At 43.1% G+C, this 22,460-nt stretch overlaps 1 protein-coding gene across 18 annotated transcripts in view; it reads left to right on the plus strand.

Moving 5' to 3' along the window:
- Window positions 1–7,273: 7,273 nt before the first annotated feature.
- RYR2 (ryanodine receptor 2) overlaps window positions 7,274–22,460 on the plus strand; it is a 246,048-nt gene continuing 230,861 nt past the window's right edge. For 11 of the 18 annotated variants that reach the window (XM_081187979.1, XM_081187981.1, XM_081187967.1 and 8 more), the window contains exon 1: window positions 7,275–7,722. In XM_081187979.1, coding sequence (XP_081044105.1) covers window positions 7,675–7,722 — 48 coding nt within the window. In that variant the 5' untranslated portion in view covers window positions 7,275–7,674. Of the gene's footprint in view, window positions 7,723–22,460 lie in introns of all 18 variants that reach the window. The other 7 variants (XM_081187964.1, XM_081187977.1, XM_081187974.1 and 4 more) reach the window with 1 other exon arrangement.

Consider the following 22,460-nt stretch of genomic DNA (forward strand, 5'->3'; position numbering starts at 1 on the left):
CAACAACAACATCATCATCATCTCTGGGCAGCTTTCAAGAGAATATTAAAATACAATAGTCTATTAAACATTAAAAGCTTCCTTAAACAGGGCTGCCTTCAGATGTCTTCTAAAAGTCTGGTAGTTGTTTTTCTCTTTGACATCTGGTGGGAGGGCGTTCCACAGAGAGGGCGCCACTACCGAGAAGGCCCTCTGCCCGGTTCCCTGTAACTTGGCTTCTCGCAGCGAGGGAACCGCCAGAAGGGCCTCGGCGCTGGACCTTAGTGTCCGGGCAGAACAATGGGGGTGGAGATGCTCCTTCAGGTATACTGGACTGAGGCCATTTAGAGCTTTAAAGGTCAGCATCAACACTTTCATTTGTGCTCGGAAATGAACTGGGAGCCAGTGTAGGTCTTTCAAGACCGGTATTATGTGATCTTGACGGCCGCTCCCAGTCACCAGTCTAGCTGCCGCATTCTGTATTAGTTGTAGTTTCCGGGTCACCTTCAAAGGTAGCCCCACGTAGAGCGCATTGCAGTAGTCCAAGCAGGAGATAACCAGAGCATGCACCACTCTGGCAAGGCAGTCCGCAAGCAGATAGGGTCTCAGCCTGCGTACCAGATGGAGCTGGTAAACAGCTGCCCTGGACACAGAACTGACCTGCATCTCTATGGACAGCTGCGAGTCCAATATGACTCCCAGGCTGCACATCTGGTCCTTCAGGGGCACAGTTACCCAATTCAGGACCAGGGAGTCCTCCACAGCTGCCCACCTCCTATCCCCCCAAAACAGTACTTCTGTCTTGTCAGGATTCAATCCACCCTCCAACCGCCTCCAGACACTCACACAGGACCTTCATCGCCTTCACTGGTTCTGATTTGAAAGAGAGGTAGAGCTGGATATCATCGGCATACTGATGAACACCCAGCCCAAACCCCCTGATTTTTCCCAGTGGCTGCATGTAGATGTTGAAAAGCATAGGGGAGAGAACAGAACCCTGAGGCTCCCCATAAGTGAGAGCCCAGGGGTCTGAACACTCATCCCCCCCACACTTTCTGAACACGGCCCAGGAGGAAGGAGCAGAACCACTGTATAACAGTGCCCCCAGCTCCCAGCCCCTCAAGACGGTCCAGAAGGATGTTATGGTCGATGGTGTCAAAGGCCGCTGAGAGATCCAGCAGAACTAGGAAACAGCTCTCACCTTTGTCCCTAGCCCACCGGAGATCATCGACCAGTGCGACCAAGGCAGTTTCAGTCCCATGATGAGTCCTGAATCCCAACTGGAAGGGATCCAAATGGTCCGCTTCTTCCAGGCGTGCCTGGAGTTGTTCAGCAACCACTCGCTCAATCACCTTGCCCAAGAATGGAAGATTTGAGACTGGGCGATAATTGGCCATACAGTGGTGCCTCGCAAGACGAAATTAATCCGTTCCGCGAGTCTCTTCGCCTTGCGGTTTTTTCGTCTTGCGAAGCACGGCTATTAGCGGCTCAGTGGCTTAGCGGCTATTAACGGCTTAGCGGCTTTAAGAAAAAGGAAACAAACTCGCAAGAACTCGCAAGACGTTTCGTCTTGCGAAGCAAGCCCATAGGGAAATTCGTCTTGCTGAACGACTCAAAAAACGGAAAACTTTTTCGTCTTGCGTGTTTTTCGTCTTGTGAGGCATTCGTCTTGCGAGGTACCACTGTATTGGCCGCATCTAAAGATGGTTTTTTAAGAAGCGGTTTGATAACTGCCTCTTTCAGCTGGTCTGGGAAAGCTCCCTCACAGACAGAAGCATTCACCACCCTGTGAAGCCCATCGCCCAGCCCTTCCTGGCTAGCTTTTATAAGCCAGGATGGGCAAGGATCAAGGAGCCAGGTGGTTGGTTTCACTCGTCCAAGCAGCCTGTCCACATCCTCGGAGGTAACAGATTGGAATTGATCCCACGCAACTTGACTAGACAGGACTCTAGCACTCTCCCGCCCCAGCCCTGCTCCAGTGGTGGAGTCTACCTCTTCCCGAATCTGAGCGACTTTCTTCAAAAAACTTTGCAAAATCATTGCAGGAGATCATGTGGCCCGTACTGGGCCCCGATGTAGCAGGTGGTTCCGCTAAATTGCGAACCACCTGAAAGAGTCTCCTGCTGCTGTTTTCTGCAGATGCAATAGAGGCAGTGAAGAAAGTCTTCTTCACCGTCGCTACCGCCACTTGGTAGGCTTGACATTGAGCTCTAATCTGTGTCCGGTCAGCTTCAGAATGAGTTTTCCGCCACCGGATAATAATAACTTTATTATTTTGTATATTGCTACCAAAGTGACCAATAAACCTACAGTATTACAATGGGTCAAAATTATGGATTCCAACTAACATTTTTAGAAATTCATACCAGAATTTATGGAATTTTCATAAAACAAGTCTTCTGTCATCAAAACTTTGATGTCCTTTACTATGATATGTGGGTGTGACACAATGGGAACGTCTGCCAGAGGTGGAATCCTTAAAATGCGCATACTTCATAAAAGATTTATTTTTAATTTTGATCTTACTGTTATTTGCAGAAATCTCAGCAGTCAGAAGTTACACAACTACAGTCTATCTAGAACCTATTTAGCTGAGCCCCAAGGTCTGCATACTTTATCAAGTTTATAAACTTTTAATGTTACCAAAAATTTAAAACTTTATATTGAGAATACTAAGCATAGATGCGATTTTCAAGGCATTAGTCAATAGCACATAGGAAAAAATATTAAACTGAATCCAATGATCAAATAGGAAAGCCTTATACTGAACTACAAATGATAAACTTTTATTTCATTCTACTTCTATGAAGCTGCTAAGACTGCAATCCAATACAGCAAGTATAGGGAGCCTTTGGCTAGCAAAATGTTGCTGAACTACAGTTGCCATCATCCTTGACCACTGGCCATGCTTACTAGGGTTGATGGGAGTTGTAGTTCAGCAACATTGGGAGAACCAAAGGTTCCCCCATTCCTGCTATACAGTATGCACCTAACTGGAAGTCCTATTTAGCATAATAGGAATCATTATTCATGCACAATTGAGGGGGACGGGGCCATACGCCAGGTGCACATGATGTCCGCATACCCTGTGACGTGCTCAGCAGGACTTACTCCTAAGTAAACATGAACAGAATTGTGCTATAAATATTTCTGTGTAACAAAGAATTGCATCATCAGTAAAGTAAATATAATTTCCTTTAGAGTGGAAAACTAATGATTTTAGTGGGAGTTTTGGGTTTGTAAAAAAAATAAAAAATCAGAAGCTTCAATATGTAAAACAGCTGATGGAAAAACAGGCTGATAATGTGATTGAAATGCTGCTGTTCATTAAATAAATGTGTTCTTATTCATGTGAGTACCGTTTAATAGGTCTAGCAGATTCTGAAAGAGCATGATCACAGTCAACAAACATCAGATAATTTTAGAGAACCCTCTTGAAGACTGACAAAACTCCCATTCAGTTAAATGATAGTGGGACTTGGTTTGGGTAGTGCTACAAATTTGTGGGTTTTATATTTGCCCACTTATAATCTGTATCAAAGATAAAGGATTTACATTTCAAGTGGGAAAAGGATGCATCACAATCCTAAACACTCCATGGTAACTGTGTTTGGTCTGTTGCAAGAACAACAACAACAGCAACAAGGAGTCTTGTGGTACCTAACTAATTTATTTTGGCATAATTTTTTGTGGAAGTCTGTTTCATCCAGATGCATTTTATGAAGTAGTCTGAGGTCCAGGAAATCTTATGCTGTAACAAATTTCCTAGCTCCATAGCCTTACACATTCAATTCCAGAACAAGTTACTTGGAGGTAAGGACTGATTCTAGTACATATATTGCACTGGCAGCTGGGGAAGGAAAACTGCATGAATACTGTCCCATGTGGAAAGCCTTTTGAGTGAAGTGGTTCCCAGGTAATTCAGGCAATTTTAGCCACATACACACACACCCTTCCTTGTGGTATGATTTGAAAAAGGCCTTATATAAGCTGCATTAATTTCAGCTGAACTAAGCGCCATTTAAGTGCCTAAGGATGCACTGCAGCTTAATGGAATAAATCATTTTTTTCTCTCAAGGGGGAAGCCAAAGACTGTGCTGTTATGGCTAAAGCAGGATCCTAAGTCTGCCAAGTATGTCATAGCCTTGTGTGTTTGTCCTGTTTACCAGGAATAGACTTCTGAATCAACATGCATAGGGTTGTGCTACCACTGTAGGGTTTACATTTTCTGCAACCCTAATGGGTACGAGTGGTCTCCCTTTCTGACCGGTCAGTGCTGCCCAATAATAGCTCTTCCTAGATGTACAGGGGGAAGATGATGACAGCAAGTATAGTATCACTGCATAATTAAAGAAATGTGTGAACGGACTGGTTTCCTTAATTTAAATTAATAGGAAAGCCATCAAAGATTGGGCTACTCTACTCAAACATTGCTACTCTCACAGAGAATATATGGTTGAATCAGGGTGACTATGTTTGTCTGCATTCTAGCACTTTATTTTACTCCCACATCTCAATTGCTGGTTAGTTGTCTCAGCTTAGCAGACAGCAACATTACATCCTCACTGTGTTTCCTGTAGAAAATCCCCCGGAACCAATCAAGATTACTTCAGCCAAGAGGTGTAAAAGGAAACCATTACACAAAACAAAAATGACACCTGATCTTCTACATCTCCTTCATATTTTATTTGTTAGTCAAATAGTGTAAAATAGCTGAAAATGAATCTGAGAAATGGTGTAGGATAGCTATAGAAACAACTGAAAATAAATACAGACAGTTTTTAAATAACAAGGTCTAAGCATGAAGTGCTGCTTGGATTTTACACCACAGCATATCCTATTGGTTTAATAGAATTGGTAACAAATGAAGAAATAAGTACTAAGGTCAGAATCAGCCTCCAGTGATTCCTTATAATTAATTTCCCATGAGAATTATAATGCCTCTCCCATCCCCCCAAACAAACAGAAATCTAATGAGATTAAAAGCAGTTAAATGTGTGAAACAGACAAAGATTCACATAGAGCAATAAAGGCACACAAGAGAATTAGGCATATATTGTTATAGCAAATTACGAGGTTGATAAAGAGCAAACACAAAAACAAGAAAAAAAGCTAGACATCTGAGCTCCAGTAAGCTGGTTTAAGATGTAAATGATAAACCCATGATTTGTCATTATGCACACAAATATTCCCAAGCCTTGGGCATACATGCCCAGTCCTCATATGAAGGAAAAGGGGAAAAGATCAAGAGATTACACTTTCACTTTTGAATCAAACTGTTTAGAATTTAATATCCTGGCTTGTTTTTAACTAACCACAGAACAAACCACAGCTGCTTGAAGTCAAACGTATCATGGAACTGAGAAGTTTAAAACTGAAAGTAGAAACTTTTGAACTTGTATGTGTGAAGGTGAATACATGCACATTATGTTACTAATTATATGACTTTAAAACAAACACAAACCCTCCTACTGCAGCAGCCATCTGGTTCCTGACACGTTTCCAAGGTGTCTCTTGAGGCTGAACAGGTTGTCCATCCCTGACGTGAGCTGATGATGTTTCACTGGTTTCAGCAGATGGACGTCTAATCCTTGCCCCCCAAATGCCCTTGAATGTGCAACATGAAACATAGCAGGTTTTACCCAGCACAGCTATGTACATATTTTCTCAGAAGCAAGTCCTGGTGATTTCAGTGGGCCTTAATTCCAGGTAAGTAGGTATAGGATTGCAGCCACATAATACTAATAGCATTTAGCAATTACATTTCAAGCAGCTCTATAAACGTGGATAACACAAACATTCATTGTTCTGTTGAACTCTGCATAGCACTTTGTTGTAAATTCCTGCAGTTTCTGTTGACTGTGGATACAAGTTCAAGTTTACAAGTGGAGATATTGGACCAATTGTGGCGGAGAAGCAGAAGTGGAGACTGTGAACAACTGGCACCTGTTCTCTCAGACACTTAACTTCTGACACATATTCATGCATGCTTGCATTCACATGTGCGTATGTTACACTGGACAGAAGAACAAATATGAATGATATAATTGATGGAGGGGGTGTGAGATCCTTTCTTTGGTCTCCCCACCCACTTCATATTAATTCCTCCACCCATCTGCTCTCCCCTGATTTAAGGGATGGAGAAACTTGTGTATCTCCAGATGTTCCTGGACTACAACTCTCACCATCTGCAAACCTTTGCTCCAGTACTGATGAGAGTTGGAATCCAACATCTGGCCACAGGTCCCATATCCCTGTCCTATTTGGAATGGTGGTAGTGATTTCCACCACTTTGAAAATGAGTAAAACTCAGAACAAAACTTCAGTTTCCTCTTATAGACAGGAGCCAGTGGGAGAAATTCTCCCAATGCGTGTATGTGTGTTATGCAATCTTTCTAGAGGTGTTGCAAACGGGTGTGTTGATACACTGGTATACAGAGGATATTTATATCAGCTTGCAGAGGCGGCTAAGTTCCTGTGCCGCTGCCTGTTTTGCCTCCTTCATTCATAGACAAGGACGGCGAGGGGGAGTGGCACAGCCCTGGAACGTCAGCCGGCCTGCGCCAAACGGGAAAGCGCTCTCTGTGTACACGTGTATGCAGCAAGTACTTGAGAGGGCATTCTCCGCACAAAAAGTCGTTCCTGCAGGATGCACATCGGCTGTGACAAACAGCGTCGGGCAAGGAGGACGTCCAGCTTACAGCACGCCCAAAAGGTGCGTGCACCCAGCACTGAATGTACATGACCATGCAGTCGGCGCGTACAACACACCCTAGACTTCTTGAGACGGCTCTTCCCTCCCCAGCCTGGCAAGATTCCCCGAAGACGACCTTTTGTGCATTTAAGAGCGGCGTGCTCAGAAGCCAAACAAACAACAGGCGGGTCCCACTGCAACCAGTGCAGCCTCTCCTGCTGGTTTTCTGCCTGCGGAAGACGCAGGCGCCCCGACAGAAGCAGAGAGAGCGGGAAAGCCTACCAGCCAGGCGTGCACGCGCGCGCATACACAGACATACATGCATCTGTCTCCTTTCCCCGCTAACTGGGCTTCCCTGGTTCTAACAAGCCTCGCTTGCCGCCTGCTTGTCCCTCTCGCTCGCTGCTGCTGCACGTCGACATGCAGCTCTTCTCTGCGCCGGGCGGGCCCGTCCTCCCCGCCTCCCCCGCGCACGGGGTGGAGGAGGGAGAGGCCGCGGGAACGCGCCCGGCCGCCCGCCCCTTGATTGCTTGCCTGGCTGCGCGCGCGGGCCGCCAGAGGGCGGCGCTGCGCCTCAGGTTTCCTTTGCGGAGGGAGCCAGCCGGCTGCAGCATCACCTGCAGTAGCGGGGGAGCCGCCGAGGAGCTCCTCCCCCGCTGCCCCTGTTAATCACAGCTCCCCCCCCCCTTCTCCCCTCCACGCACTCGCGCGGAAGGGAACTGAGGCTGAGCTGCCCATCTGCTGCAGAGAGAAAAGCGGCGCCCGGTCGTCAGAAGCGGCGCCGGCTGGGCTCCGGGCGGTCCCGTCTCACTTTCCTTTCCCCCCTCTCCAGCACCAGCTCGGCGTGGGAGCCTCTTCTTGCTCAGTTGGCAGCCCTTCTCCCTCCTTCCCCCGCGGCAGTGCCGCCGCCTCCTGCTACTGCCGTCGCACCACCTGCCGACCCCGGGCAACGGAGGCAGCAGCGCCCGGAAGGCGAGCGAGAGCGGCGGCGGCGGAGCGCTATGGCTGAAGCGGGCGAAGGCGAGGACGAGATCCAGTTCCTGCGAACTGTAAGCGCCTCGCTTGCCTTGCCTTCCCCCACCCTCACCTCAGGGCGGACGGCGGCGTATTGTTAGTGCGTCCGGCGGCGAGAGGGCGTCGAGGCGGGAGCCTCGTGGGGCTGCGACGGGGGCGGGGGGGGGGGAGAGAATGGTGGGGTCCGGCGGGAGGGAGGGAGGACCCACGGACAGGCGTTTCGCGAGTAGACAAGCTTTGCGTGACGGGCATCCCGAGTACCTGAGGGCGCCCCCTCCCCTCGCGCCTGTCTCGGAGGTGGGAGGGGGCTGTGGCGGGAACCGGGCGGAGGAGTTTCGCCCGCCTCACCTGTGCCTGGGCTGTGTGGGGGTGTCATCTCGGGGCAGTTTTTCAGCAAATAAACCTGCCGCAGCACCTGCGTTCTGCGGGGTGGGGTGTTTCGTGGGAAGTTTCATCAAGGAGAAGTCTGTGGGTTCCGGAATGAGGGATAGCCCCGGTTTACTGCCCTCTTTCCTACAAGAGGAGCAGTAGGCTGAGGTGACGGCTCGGGTGGCCGTGGAAATGTGCCCCACCGACCTATGTGTGGGCCTGTCGGGGTGGCGAGCAGGGTGCTGTTCGGGGCGGACGGGGAGCAAGGTCCCCCCCCCCCCCGTGCTTACTCTGCGGTGACGAGGGAATGAGTCGTAGTCAGGCGCTTTTGGTGTGTTTGTCTCTTTCTTTCTCTCTCCCGCCCCCCACTAACCCCTTGGGCATGAGGAACCCTCCCCTTGGGTATGATCTGCTGCTAGCAAGTGATCAGGGGCAGGTTATGGGGACTCCCGAGTGAACACCCTTCGCTTCCCCCCCCCTTGCCCTGCCCACACTCGTTCCTCCCTCCCTCCCTCCCTCTGATCTGGTTCTGGGTACTGCAGATATGCCACCAAGCAACGTTGCTCAGCCAGAAAGCTGCAACAGTATTATTTCCTGGCAAAAGCAAGCGAGAGGGGCGGGCGGGAGGGAGGGATGGACTGGAGAGGCATCCAGCTCTTGTCTCTGAAGAATTGTTAGTGATCATGTGTTGGTGGCAGCAGCCCATGTTCTTAAATTGAAAGCATTTCAAACTGCTGAACCATTACTTTCCTGTATATGGTCTTGTGTTAAGACTGCAGTTATGGGTTGTTGTTTTTTGGGTGGGCGAATAGGTCTCTGGATAATAACTGTTTTTGCTAAGATGTCCCAAGTGATTTTTAGGCACACAAGCCTAAGCAGGGTTTTTGCAAATAGAAGCTTTTGCAAATGCATTTATATAGTTTTGGGAATAACTTGATTTAGTACTAGATATTTACAGACATTGGAAAGGGTGCGATGTTGCATTGGTTTCATTTTTATATAATCTGGTTGGTATTGAAAACAGTGGCATGCGCGAAACTGTGAAAAATAAGGAGATACAACCCATGTTACTGATATTTTGTTCTGGCTCTCACAATGTTACAGAAATTAGAGGTGCTGATTTGGAATTTTTTGTTTTGGTATATCCTCATTGAGGGATTCCTTGCACGCCTGTTCTGTAAATGAATATTTATGTTCCAGCACCATCAGTTTACTTATTATGAATGTTGACGGTGCAAAAATAAAACAAGAAACTTTTTGTTTTCTAAACATGTCTGTTTATAAGATACTTGATGAAAGCTTAGTGATCAAAAATAAATAAAGGATTTTCATAGGGGATGCTGTTTTATTTCCCACTGTCCTCATTGGCCCAAATATTCTGGAAAGCTTATGCAATTACAGGTTTGTTGCAGGTTTAAACCTGAGTGAAAACCGTGGAGTTGAATGCTTAACAGGGAGAAACTAGTAACGTGCATGCTTACGTCTATGGACATATAAAGTAATGTTCAAGCAACAGCACTCGACAGCAAAAGCGCATTACGTAAAACCACTCTTCTGGTTATATGTGTTGAGCTGGAACTAAAGATCTGGAAATCCCAGCCAGGGATTATCTTTTTAAAATCCTCAGAATGTTTCATTGGTAACATTAATGACCTTCAAGGGGACAAATACAAGCAGTAGGAAGATTTTAATGTAGGATTCCCAGAGGCCTGGGTAAAATGTGAATTCCTAATAGAAAACGAGGGCTCCCTTTGTTCCCTTCTTTAATCTCACTATTTATTTGTTTGTGCCATGGATCAGTTTAACTACAGCACGAAAATAACATTCGTTGTGCCATGATGCTCTAGTAGTATTAAAATGGCACGTAGCAGCACTGCAATGGCATAAACACATTTTCCTATGACGTAGATCCTATTGTATAATTTTTCAAACTGTTCCAGATGCATTTTTTTTATACCTTCAGCATAGTTATGGTTAATGATCCTGGGTTTAAATGCCATCTCACCTGTTGATTCACTGTGTGGCTTTGGATGTGTCCCAAACTGTAGTCTCTTCTTTGCAGTCACCCTGGAAGAAGACGGGTGGAGCTTACAGGCCTAGGGGTGGCAATGGCTTGTTCTTGTGATGCTAAACCGTGGTTCAAGCATTACATCAAAACATGTCAGTGATAAGGGGTTTCCAGAATATTTGAATCTCATTTTTTTGGGGGGGAGGGGGGATTTTGAGGAGAAATTCTCCAAAAATCTCCAGGGAAAATACCTGGAATCAGTGGTTCTCAAACTCTCTGCCCCTCATGACCACTTGAAAATGGCTGAGAGTCTTGGTGGACCACTTAGTGATTTTTTTTCCTGCCTGTCATAGCAATTGTAGTTCCATAGAAACCAGTGTGTAATACAATATAAATAATAAATAAAACAAGCAATCAGAACAAAATTAGGAATCAGTATGAATATTCTGTGTGATGGATGTGCCCATCTTCATGGAATACTGGAATGAAAGTTGTGGGCCACTGGTGGCCCATGAATAAGAGTTTGGGAATCCCTGCCCTAAATTGATGGAAATCTCATTTAACAAGCTCATTGAACTTAGCAGACAAAACTAAAAAGTACACCCTGCTAATCTTCTGTTCTGTATAAACATATCTGGAGAGTTATCTGGAGAGCCAGACCTATTTGGACTGAAACATTTGAGGGGGGAATTCAGAAAAGCCTCCATGTCAAAAGGATAAAATGGTGTCATGATGTAACAGGTCATACATGGGATGCCCTGTATTTTGCTTATGATTCTAAACTATCATTTGTGAATAAATCTTACGAATAAAAATGTGTTAGCTTGAGTTGCAGTGAAATTTTTCTAATTTAGATCATTGTAATTTATATTTTATAGGACTATCATTTTTAGAATGTTTTGAAATGACTGAGGCTACAAGATTATATAGAAGTGAATTCTATGGAAATAAATGGGACAATCTATTAAGCAATAACACCTCCTTCCTAAGCATGCTTTTTCTATACTCTTTTCTCTACATTATAAACATTTCTACTCATACGTTTTGGGGTTTTTTTAGTGTGCTTGCTTGGTATGTTTTGAACAAGATTGCAGGAAGCCATGTCTTATATAAACTGGCTGCGTGAATTTTATAAAAATGTGTTCTCTCATTCTTAAAGCAGAAGCTTTTCCATTTTTGACTTGTTTTGGGAACATGATTCGAATGGCTATATCTGTATGGAATTTTCTTTATGCTTATACATTGTAAATTTCCATTCATCAGTAAGGTGTAACTTGGAGGCTGAAATCCTGGAGCCCATTGAATTTCATTGAATTTGCTTCTGTGTAGACATATATAGAACTGCACTATATTCCTTTTAATTTGTTGAATAGCTGAGTTTCTTTTGATAATGGGAGTACAGGGGAAGGAAATGATACTCTAGCCCCACAGCATCCAAAGATTTGTTTTCTCATAGCAGATGCAGGATTCACATCTAGTATACTTATACAAAACAACAACAAAACCCCTTCCTCAACTAATAAAAAACAGCCAATGTCCTCCAATAATTCAGTGTAAGGTTTATGTTGCCTTCCATTTTGTAAAATTAGTGGTATATATTTCTATTGGTATGAGGTAGTGAGGTTCTGCTACATATGAAAAGCTGCCTACAGGCTAATTTACAAGCAAAGCTTGTGCTTGCGGGTACTTATTATTCTCTAAATGTAACCTTCTGGAAAATACTGCACAAATCTTTGGAAAGACCCTCAAGCTGCCAATATAGTGTGCCCTTTACTGTGACACTGCTGAAGGGATTATCTATGTGGTTTATCTGATGATCTCCTAGTACAGCGATGCTGGAGAAAGTGAACTGTCCTAAGGTGCATTTTACTTTGATTCCGGCCATGTGGAAGATAAATCTAAATTGTTTCTTTGTATATTGCTGAAGTTTAAATATCAGACTGTAGCCCAGAGAGTTGGGTTATCTTAAACTGTTATTGATGTAAAAATGTAAAATAACTGGGTTTGCCACTTGGTAAATAGTGTGTCCAACTTAGCTTGTGCAGTAGAAAAGAAAACATGTATGTCATTAGCTGAGAAACTGCTATGACCTCATAGAACCCTTATTTATTTATTCCTGTTTGTGTAAGAATTTGAGAATTAAGGTTCATTAAAAAGCAAAACAAAAATACCTTCTAGCTGTGTTAACCTTAACCTTCATCCAATTTTCTGGGGTGAAAAACTTTTCATTGTGCTCTTTTCATACAGGTACACCTAGAAGTTAGTCCTTCTAGTACATTGTCACAAATTGTCACCTGTACTGTGTTCCCAAATTTTAGCCAGTTACCACTTACCATCTTCCTTCTGGAACCCAAAAACCTGAGGAATAACATACTGCAGAAATGCATTGATTTTTGCATTGGGATGTGTTTATTACTCCCAGCAGTCCATGGAGGAGTGTGTCTTAGTTCACAGTATTTTTATAATATGTTTTCTTTAAAATATAGTTTTGGTTGTTTGTAATTGTTTGTATCTGAAAACAAAAGTCATGGCTTATTCAAGGAACAGAAATTGTGTTGGTGGGTTGTTGAAGAAACAATGGTGCTGATGGCCAGTCATTAGCCCCTCAATGGAAGTCATCAACCAGGCACAAGGCTCCGCCAGGCCCAGTGAGGTTGCCAGGGTAACAGAGAGGCGTGATGTCACCACAGGAAGAGAGGGTATCCTCTTACAACAGAGGTTTTGGGAGCAAGGATTTGTGGAAAGAAGGAGCAGGAAGTGGGCAGAACCCCATGTGGGGACTGAAGGGCAGCCCACACTTGCTGGCTGGAGAAGCTGTTACAGAGACAGACAGATGGGGATGATGCTTAGGATGTCTCCGAATCCAGTGCTGCACTGCTGGGGAGGACAAGCTCTTCTCGGGATGTAAACTCTGCCTTCATAATAAAGGTAAAGGACCCCTGACCGTTAAGTCCAGTTGTGAATGACTCTGGGGTTTCACGCTCATCTTGCTCTATAGGCCGAGGGAGCCGGCGTTTGTCTGCAGACAGCTTCCGGGTCATGTGGCCAGCATGACTAAGCCGCTTCTGGCGAACCAGAGCAGCGCACGGAAATGCCGTTTACCTTCCTGCCAGAGTGGTACCTATTTATCTACTTGCACTTTGACGTGCTTGAGAACTTCTAGGTTGGTAGGAGCTGGGACCGAGCAACGGGAACTCACCCTGTCGTGGGGATTCGAACCGCGACCTTCTGATCGGCGCTCTGCGGTGACCTGGAAGTAACAGAGCGCGTTACTTTTGGGTTTCGCGCTCACGCATGCGCAGACGGTCAAAATGACGTCATGCGCATGCACGGAAGCGGCGAAACGCAGCACGCAGGCGCGCAGTCACGTCTTACGTTCTGTTCAGGATGCGAACAGGGCTCTGGAACGGATCCTATTCACATCCCGAGGTACCACTGTATTCAGATAAATTGTATTGAGACTGAATGTGGAATACATAACGGAAGCCAATGGTGTCTCTTCCTTTTTTTTAATAATTTTTTTATTGATTTTACAAAATTTTTATAGACAATACAAACAAATAAAAAGACAAACAAACATTTATAGTTTCATAACCTTTTTTTCATAAACCTCACTTCTCGGACTCCCCCAAACCTCCCCTTTCTACATCCCAATTTCCAAAATTATTTCAGCAAATCCAAAACTTAATTTTTTCAAATATATTTCTTCTTATTCTTTTCTTTAACTTAATCTTTTGTCGCTGTAATCTCCTTTTCTTTCTCAAAACATCGACATTTTAGCATTCATCAATTTTGTAATAGTTTTTAAGATAAATTTTAAATTTCTTCCAATCTTCTTCCGCCGTCTCTTTCCCCTGATCACGGATTCTGCCAGTCATTTCGGCCAATGTCATATAGTCCATCACCTTCATCTGCCATTCTTCCAGGGTGGGTAGATCTTGTGTCTTCCAATACTTTGCGATAAGTATTCTTGCTGCTGTCGTAGCAAACATAAAAAAAAATCTGTCTTTCTTTGACACCAATTGGCCGACAATGCCCAGGAGAAAGGCCTCTGGTTTCTTAGGGAAGGTACATTTAAGTACCTTTTTCATTTCATTATATATCATCTCCCAGAAAGCCTTAATCTTCGGGCACGTCCACCAAAGGTGATAGAAAGTACCTTCAGTTTCCAATGGTGTCTCTTCCTATTATTGAGAAGGTGATGTAGGTTGCTGAGGGAGAGGAAGTTGGACAGGGATGCCTTCCAGAAGCAGGTACCATTGATGTCGCCTCTGCCTGATTTTGGAGGATCCCCCTACCCTTTCACAATAGCTTACTGCATTCAGCAGTGTCCCTGACCTTCAGTGAAGTCTCCACTATTTCTTTCTACATCTCAAAACCATCCTCAACATTTTGGCCAGTGGGTAATAGTTCCCAGTACTTTTTTTTTTTTTTTTTGGCCTGACATTATCACCCAGGTGTGATTCTGTGGATTTTTTTTTTCCTTTTAAGTTTTCTATTTTATTAGACTTTGTGACTTTTTTTGGACATTCAAAGCAGTGCCATTCCCAATCAGCCCTTCTCTCTGTATATTATCATTCCCACAAGAGATTTCTCTGTGAATTTGTAGGGGAAATATAGCATATAGCACCTTGTGTGCCGGATTCCAATTTGCTGCTGAGCCAAGCTCAGGGATTGGGTACTAACATATGCCAGAGGATACTTGAGAGACAGCCTTTACCCATCTATATCAAGTAGGAGAGCCCTTAGACAAGGCTTCCTCAACCTTGGCCCTCCAGATGTTTTTGAGACTACAATTCCCATCATCCCTGACCACTGGTCCTGCTAGCTAGGGATCATGGGAGTTGTAGGCCAAAAACATCTGGAGGGTTGAGGTTGAGGAAGCCTGCCCTAGACTATTAGAAGTCTGCTCTACAATAACTCCAAGCAGGGACTTCACTATGGCTGCCCCTGTTTAGTGAAACAGCATCTCTGTCAAGATAGGACTGGTGCTTACTATTTATACTTTCCAGGAACAATTGAAGACTTTGTTTCTGCAAGCTTTCTCAGCCAGGTTTCCTTTGGTGGTATTTTGCACTGTTTTTAAACCTATTTTATGTTCTCTTTTTTTTTTTTTTTTACTTCTTTAAAGCTATTTGTAATTGTCTTTATGTAAATTGCCATGAGGCTGGTATGGAAGATGATTCATAAATTAATAAAATAATGATGTTTATATTTCTGAACCCTAAATTTTTATTCATTTGTTTTGTAGACCTTCCTTGCTTCATCAATTAAACAAACATGGTAGCTAATTCCCTATATTTATGTATTTATACTGTTTCTTCAGTCACTTTAAAATATTACTGGTGGGGATGATGAATCCCAGTAGGCTAGATTTCAGTAAATGCCCATACCATTGTGATACATTTTGTGTATTTTAAAAAGTTTATTATAACTATTACTGACTGGAGAAGAACTACACAGCGTATAGGTGGGAAGATTTATGTTCCCTGGTGATTAGAGGCATCTGTGTTTGTAAACTCTCTAATCCTGTATGATAATACGGTTAATACTGCATGTAATTTTCAAATCTTCAGGAACTGACAGGGAAGAGTTATTGTTGGTGTACATGTTTGTTTGTGCAAGAAAGCTTTTCACTTTTTAGTTTACAAGTTTAAGTGCAAGTAGTCTAGAGGTGACTTCTTTTAAGTGGAGCAATGGTGGGAGTTTGAGGTTTAAAACAATTCCTTTTCAGGAATTGGATCTACTTGTATTCAAGTAATATGGGGAGGGGGAGCCGTGCTGTCTTTCTGGAACGATAGGGCAGTATGGGTGCAGCCACCAATTACAAATTCAGTGAAGATCAGCTGAGGGTCCTTTGCCAGGAAGCATCCAATCCACCAGCATCTTGGCTGGAAGGGAAAGAAAAACCAGCTGCTTCAGGAGTGTATTCCTTCCTCAAACTCCAGAGCCTTGGAACTACCAGGGAGGATAACAATTAAGGGTTTCAAAGTTCATTGTAAGAGGAAACTTAAATGTTGATACTGTAATTAAAGGGAATGAAAGGAAAATAAGAACCATCTTAAGTATAGCATTCATTTGTGCTTTTCTATAAATAGCTGTTGTTTACAGGCAAATAACTGATTTCTTTGAGGTCAGTCTGTTGTTCTTTAATGATCTACTTCCATGTTCACAGAAGTGGTGGTTAATGTTTCAGTGAAACACTTGCAGCAGCCGTTCAGCTGGTGTGTTTAACATTTAATAAGTTTCAAAAAACCTATTGCTTTGATCAGGACTTATTTTATGATTTATGGTAGCTCATATTGAAAGGAAGCCAACATTACAGTTCTTGTTAAGGATGAACTTCATGATATTCTGGTGGATTAAAGGTATTCAACAGTGCAGTTTTATGCATGTTTGTTTACAAGTAAGTTCCCTGATGTTCAAAGCCACTTGCCTCCTAGTTCATTGGATTGCAGATAATGGATGGCCTTCAAACAGAATTTTAGTGTGGAAACACCATGCTTCATTTGCTCACATGTTACAAGTGTTCCACGTGATGCCATCCATTTGTAATCCTCTCGTGTTTCTTAGTACTGCTTCCCTCATTTTTCTTACCATAGTAAATCCAACTTTTCTGAGGTCAGAGTTGCATAATCTCCATATGCGTAGAAAGTCTTAGCGCTAGTCTTCTGCCTTTTTTAGGTGGCGTGATTTGGTAGGACAACCTATTACAGATCAGTACACATTTACAATGAGCACCATTTTATAACCATATTTTTTAATTTAAAAAAACCCCAAATACCTTTGTGGCTATCTTTTATCTAATTTTTAGAAAACTAGTGCTATCATGTAATTTTTCAAAAAATATTAGATATTTCAAAACAGGTACTTTTTGTGGGATGAGTGGTCCTTGTGCATGCAAACTTTTTGCAGCATTCACCTGACATAGCTGGCCTCAAAATACCAGGCTGCATTCCTTCCCCTCCCCATTTAATCTAGACTTACCTTTTCCAGGAAAAATCCAGTAAGTAAAAACCCCCTGCAACTGTTTGCAATATCTGTCTGAAAACACCCAAACAAAAATCCCCTTCTCAGTTGCCAAATTTGATGCTATTATTATTCCATGAGGCATCCCAAAGTGATTCCCAACATACAGGCATGATGCAGAGTTGCACATATGTTGTTAGCATCCATCTGTCTTGAGTGACAATGGAAGAATAAAGTCAAACCACTGGAGAGTTACAGTGCCTGCTGTGGCTGTAGAGACCAATATGGGAGAGACATGTTTTATTGCAGCTGGGGCAGATGAAGGCATCCAGTTTTGCTACTACATGTGCACCATAGTGGTTTCTCTCTCTCTGCTCCTCCCACTGGTCATTTCTCCTCTGGTCACTGCTGTGGATACACAGATTGACTGTTTCCAGCCACTGTGGTTGTTGCTTCCCATGAGGAAACCTGAAATGATTTACAACATACATACATGATACAGAGTTGTAGATATTAAAACAGTTTAAAATAACAACAGTACATACACAAATCTGCTGGTATCATAATGCCATTATACAAATCTATGACCACATTTGGAATGCTGTGTTCAGTTTTGCCTCACCTCAAAACGGATGTTGTAGAGTTGGGAAAGGTTCAGTAGATGTCAGCCAAAATGATCAACGGGATAGAACAAGTCCCCTATGAAGAACGATCGCAGCATTAGGGGCAAGTAAGAGGTGACATGATAGAAGTTCATGGAATTATGCATTGCATGGATAAAGTGCATAAGAGAAGATAACACCAGAAGAAGTGGGCAGCCAATGAAGTTGGATGTTGGTAGATTTGGGACAGGTAAAAATAAGCACTTGTTCACACAACATATGGTTAAACTATGGAACTCAATCCCAGTGGTGTGATGGCAACCAATTTGGATGACTGAGCTGGAAAGATCAGTTGGTAGAGCATGGGACTCAATCTCAGGGTCATGTGTTTGAGCCCCATGTTGGGCAAAAGATTCTTGCACTGCAGGGGGTTGGATTAGATGACCCTCATGGTCCCTTACAACTCTACAATTCTGTGATTTTGTGAACAGCAGATTAGACAAATTCATGGAGGATAAAGTTATTAATGGCTACTGGCCATCATGGCTATGTTCTACCTCGACACAGAGGCAGGGAATGCCAGGGCAGGGAGAGCACTCTGGTGCTTCAGTCCTGCTTGTGGGTCTCCCACCTGGTTGCCCCCTGTGAGATCAGGGTGCTGGGCCATTGGCCTGATACCAGCCGAGATAAATATATCTATTTGGGATGCTTTTTGGAAGAGAAACATCTTCAGTAGGCTACAAAAAAGATTTTAGAAAATGTATCTGTGTTTTTTCTGATTAAATACTTTCAACCTATACTTCCCATCCATATATATATATATATATAGAGAGAGAGAGAGAGAGAGAGAGAGATGGGTAGTGACAGACAATCCTGCTTAAATAAAGAAATACTTAGCACTGAATAAATTACTTAACATGTTTTAAAGGCTTGCTCAGAATTTTTTATTCCTAATCCTGCTCAGATGCTGTATGCCCACTTGTGTGGATGGAAAATTGTACGATGAACATCCAGGGAAAGTCAATTGCAAATTTACAAAGTACTGAGATAAGCAGTAGAGAACAGATTGGCAGGTGGGTCTGTTATGCCTTCTTCTCTGGGAGATGGGAATGCTTAGCAGAGTTTGATCACCTCTGTCCTTCAGTACAATTTTGTGAATCTCCTCCCATTTTTGTCAGCTAAAGCTGACTTCCATGTTTCCTATATATTATTTTAACATATTTGCAACCCCGCAAATATTCTTCCACACCTCCCAGTGTATTTTCTCCTCACTTTCCTTATTTCAAAAAGTCTGATCTTTTGTTGTAGTGAGTTTCTTGCTCCAGAGCTCCAATCCAGCTTTAATTGTGCAACCTGAATTTGCCAGTATATGATTGAATCCCACTCAGAAATAGTGACAGTTTGCAAGTGCCCTTGGGCACAGTGGAACAAACAAATAACAAATCTTTCTACTTTTGATGTCTCTCGTTAAGAGTCCTTGCTTGCTGCTCCCAGACACTGCATTTGTTTTCAGTCAAAAGCTGGCTTTTCATAGGGTTGTTATATAGATACTTTATAATAAGCACTGTTTGTCAATGTGTTTCATGTGTAAAGTGGAATAGGCTACAGTTACCTTAACCATGTGTTTTAGCAAGAATTCACTGATTTAGTCTAAAATAATATTATCTACAGTCTGTTTTAAAACCTTATTGCAATATTATGTGTAACTTACATAAAGGACAGTGTTAAGGAAACTAATGGCCATTTAGTACATCTAAAGGCCATTTAGTACATCTATTATATCTCCCTAGCGGGCAAGGAGGACTATTATGTAACTTCGTATGTACATATTTCATGGCCAAAATAGTTAACATCCCCCCTCTCTACTTTTAAATAGCTTGTAGGATGGCATGTCTAATTTTGATTGTCACACCAGTGCTAGAGGACAGGCTGTTTGACCTGTTTCTCCATGTCATTTCTCTGATAGAAGTCCTCTTCTTAAAAACAATTAGCTCTGCTGGGATAAATGATTGCTCACTTGCTGTCTTTTTCCAGGACTAAGAGCATTTGTGTATGTTTGTGTTTCTGAGGGGATTTCGCTGAGTAAATAGTGGAGTCCTTGATAGCTACCAAAAGTGGACGCATTGATTTGCTGCTTCCAAATGTGTGCATGTGTCTAGAGATCTGAGAATGGATCTCTCACGTCTGTTTGGTTTTTCACTTTGGTATCTCCAATTGACTGAACTTTTTGCCTTGAATTTCAAGTGACCACCTACCACTTGCTAGAATTTCATGAGCTCAATAATAAAATCCTATCTTAAAAGCTGTCTGGGCTAGTGTGTGTGTGTGTGTGTGTGTGTGTGTGTGTGTGTGAGTGAGAGAGAGAGAGAGAGAGAGAGAGAGAGAGGTTTACTGCTTCTAAAGAAGCAGACAAAATGATTAGCATACAGCAGACCTTTACAACATATGATCCAACATGTTGCACACAGCGTACCAGTCTTGTATTATGCCTTGCCAAGCACTTGACTCTGGTAGGAAAAACAGAATGTCTACTGTGGTCTCTAGTACCTTGCTGGTAGAATGTTTTTGGCTTGGTGAATTACAAATTGTGAACCACACCATTTAAAAATATAAAATTTTCAGTTATGAGATGGCAGCAACATTTATTCTTCCCTATCCTTTTTTTAAAAAAATAAATAAAACCCATCAGCCCCAGCTAGCATGGCCATTGGTCAGGGTTGATAAAAGTTGGCCAACAACATCTGGAGTGTATTGACCTCATTGACTGGTGACAGCTCTCCAGCATTTTAGAAAAGGCAAAGTGGAAGCAATGTGAAGCAAAGTATTAGGGTCAAGCATATTCAGACTAGAAACAACGAACGAACTGATTGAATGAATGAATATATGAATATATATAATGAATATGTTACAAAGTCGCACTTTAGAGCTTAGGAAGGAGCAAAACAGAAAGAAAGCTTTTTCCATTTTGGTCAGTTCTGTGTTTGGTCAGTTGTGTTTATCATATATTTATTGAGTAGATTTGTATTCTGCTTTTCAGACTGCAGTTTCAAAGCGGCTAGCAGGATAACAAACAACAGATGCTCTAAGAACCATGCACTTAAAATACACACGCACAAAAGAGATCCTGTAGGGCAGGAGCACTCACAGGGCAGTTGATGTTGGGTGGCCCTGTGGTGGAAGAATGGGTCGTCCAGCTAGAACAGGGAGGTGCCTGCTGCTGTCCTCATCTGCCACCGTATTAAGAGCAACACGTGTTTTCTAATTGTGCTACAACATTGCATAACAAAGTTACAGTGTGGATGATTGAAATATTGAAGTTGAAATGTATGTAAATGTTTATGAAAACATACTTGAGAGTTTTAGCTTCCAATTTTCCTTCCTGAGGAGGGAAGGCAATGTTTGCTTCCTCTTAAAGAGCCTAACTACATGTAGGACACACAGGCATGTAACAAAGCCTCAACAGCTTCTACTGTTCTGTTGATGATGTTCTAGAAAGTAATTACAATTTTGGGACACCGTGATATTTAGAGAAATGGGGGGATTTTGTAGGGAAAGGATTAAGCATCCTTCTCCCTGCTATTGTTTTGCTCCAAAACTGTAGGCTCCTCAGGGTGCTTTTCACAAATGGAGAATGTTGGGGTTTCACCTTATATATTAGCGTGTCAGGTTTGCTCCTTAAATTTTACAGAATGCATCTTACCATCTTTGTTTTGAAGCTCATTTAATTTGCCTCCGAATAAAACAAAGCACAAACTTCAACTATTCCCTCCCCCCTCAGGATTTGCACTTGTAGATTTCATTCCCAGAAGTTGCCTATTGATAATGAAGTCTCAGTGTGATCAAAGCATCATAAATAGAGGAAATATAGTTGAGTTATTTAATCAGCTGATTTCCATGGATTGAAGAGATGGGCTTTTGCCATGCGAAGCTAGATAATACAGAATTAAATGTCACTTTTCATTATGGAAGTAAGAAACGAAAGTGGAAAACATGCACATACAAATTATGTGTGATATAAAGTGTAAATGTCTCCATCCTCTCCCCCTCCCCCGTTACTCAGCAGTGGCACAGTTTACATTGCATTCTAAAAAATGGACAATACAGGCCTGCTTTGAGAACTTAAGAACTATGCTGGATCAGACCAAAGCCACTTCCAGTTTAGCATTCTGTCCCACAGTGGCCAACCTGATGCTCATGGGCAGCCTGCAAGCCTGCTATGAGCACAATGGCATTCTCCCCACAATTGATACCCAATACACTGCCTCTGACACTGGAGGCAGTACTTACTCCTACTGAGCGACACCACAAAGAAGCAGCAGTCAGATCTTAACACAAGTACCATACGAGCAAAAATTACCATTTTATAAGGCAACCAGCTGGATAGGATTATGGCTGGACATTCATAGATGTCAGGATTCAAGCCCACGGTTTGTCTAGACTCGCAGCGGTTCTCAACCTGTGGGTCCCGAGATGTTGTTGGACTACAACTCCCATCATCCCTGAGCTCTGGCCTTGCTAACTAGGGGTGATGAGAGTTGTAGTTCAGCAACATCTGGGGACCCACAGGTTGAGAAAGGCTGGTATAGAGAATCTGGGACCTTAGATGTGTCAGATGGGAATTCATTGTCTGCATCACAAAGCAGCTCTCTCCAAGGGAGGAGGCAAAACAGTAGGTCAGGGTGGGCCATGCAATACTTTCTCTGCTCTAGCCAGGCTTGCGCAGTTGTCAGGGTGACAAAGAGACAGCGTTGCAGTAATTTTACCTACTTTTGGTAGTAGCAGTTCACATTTCAATAAATGAGTACCCACTGAGCATGCTTATCCT

Source organism: Podarcis bocagei (assembly GCF_964188305.1).
Source record: "Podarcis bocagei genome assembly, chromosome: 3".
Lineage (NCBI taxonomy): Eukaryota > Metazoa > Chordata > Lepidosauria > Squamata > Lacertidae > Podarcis > Podarcis bocagei.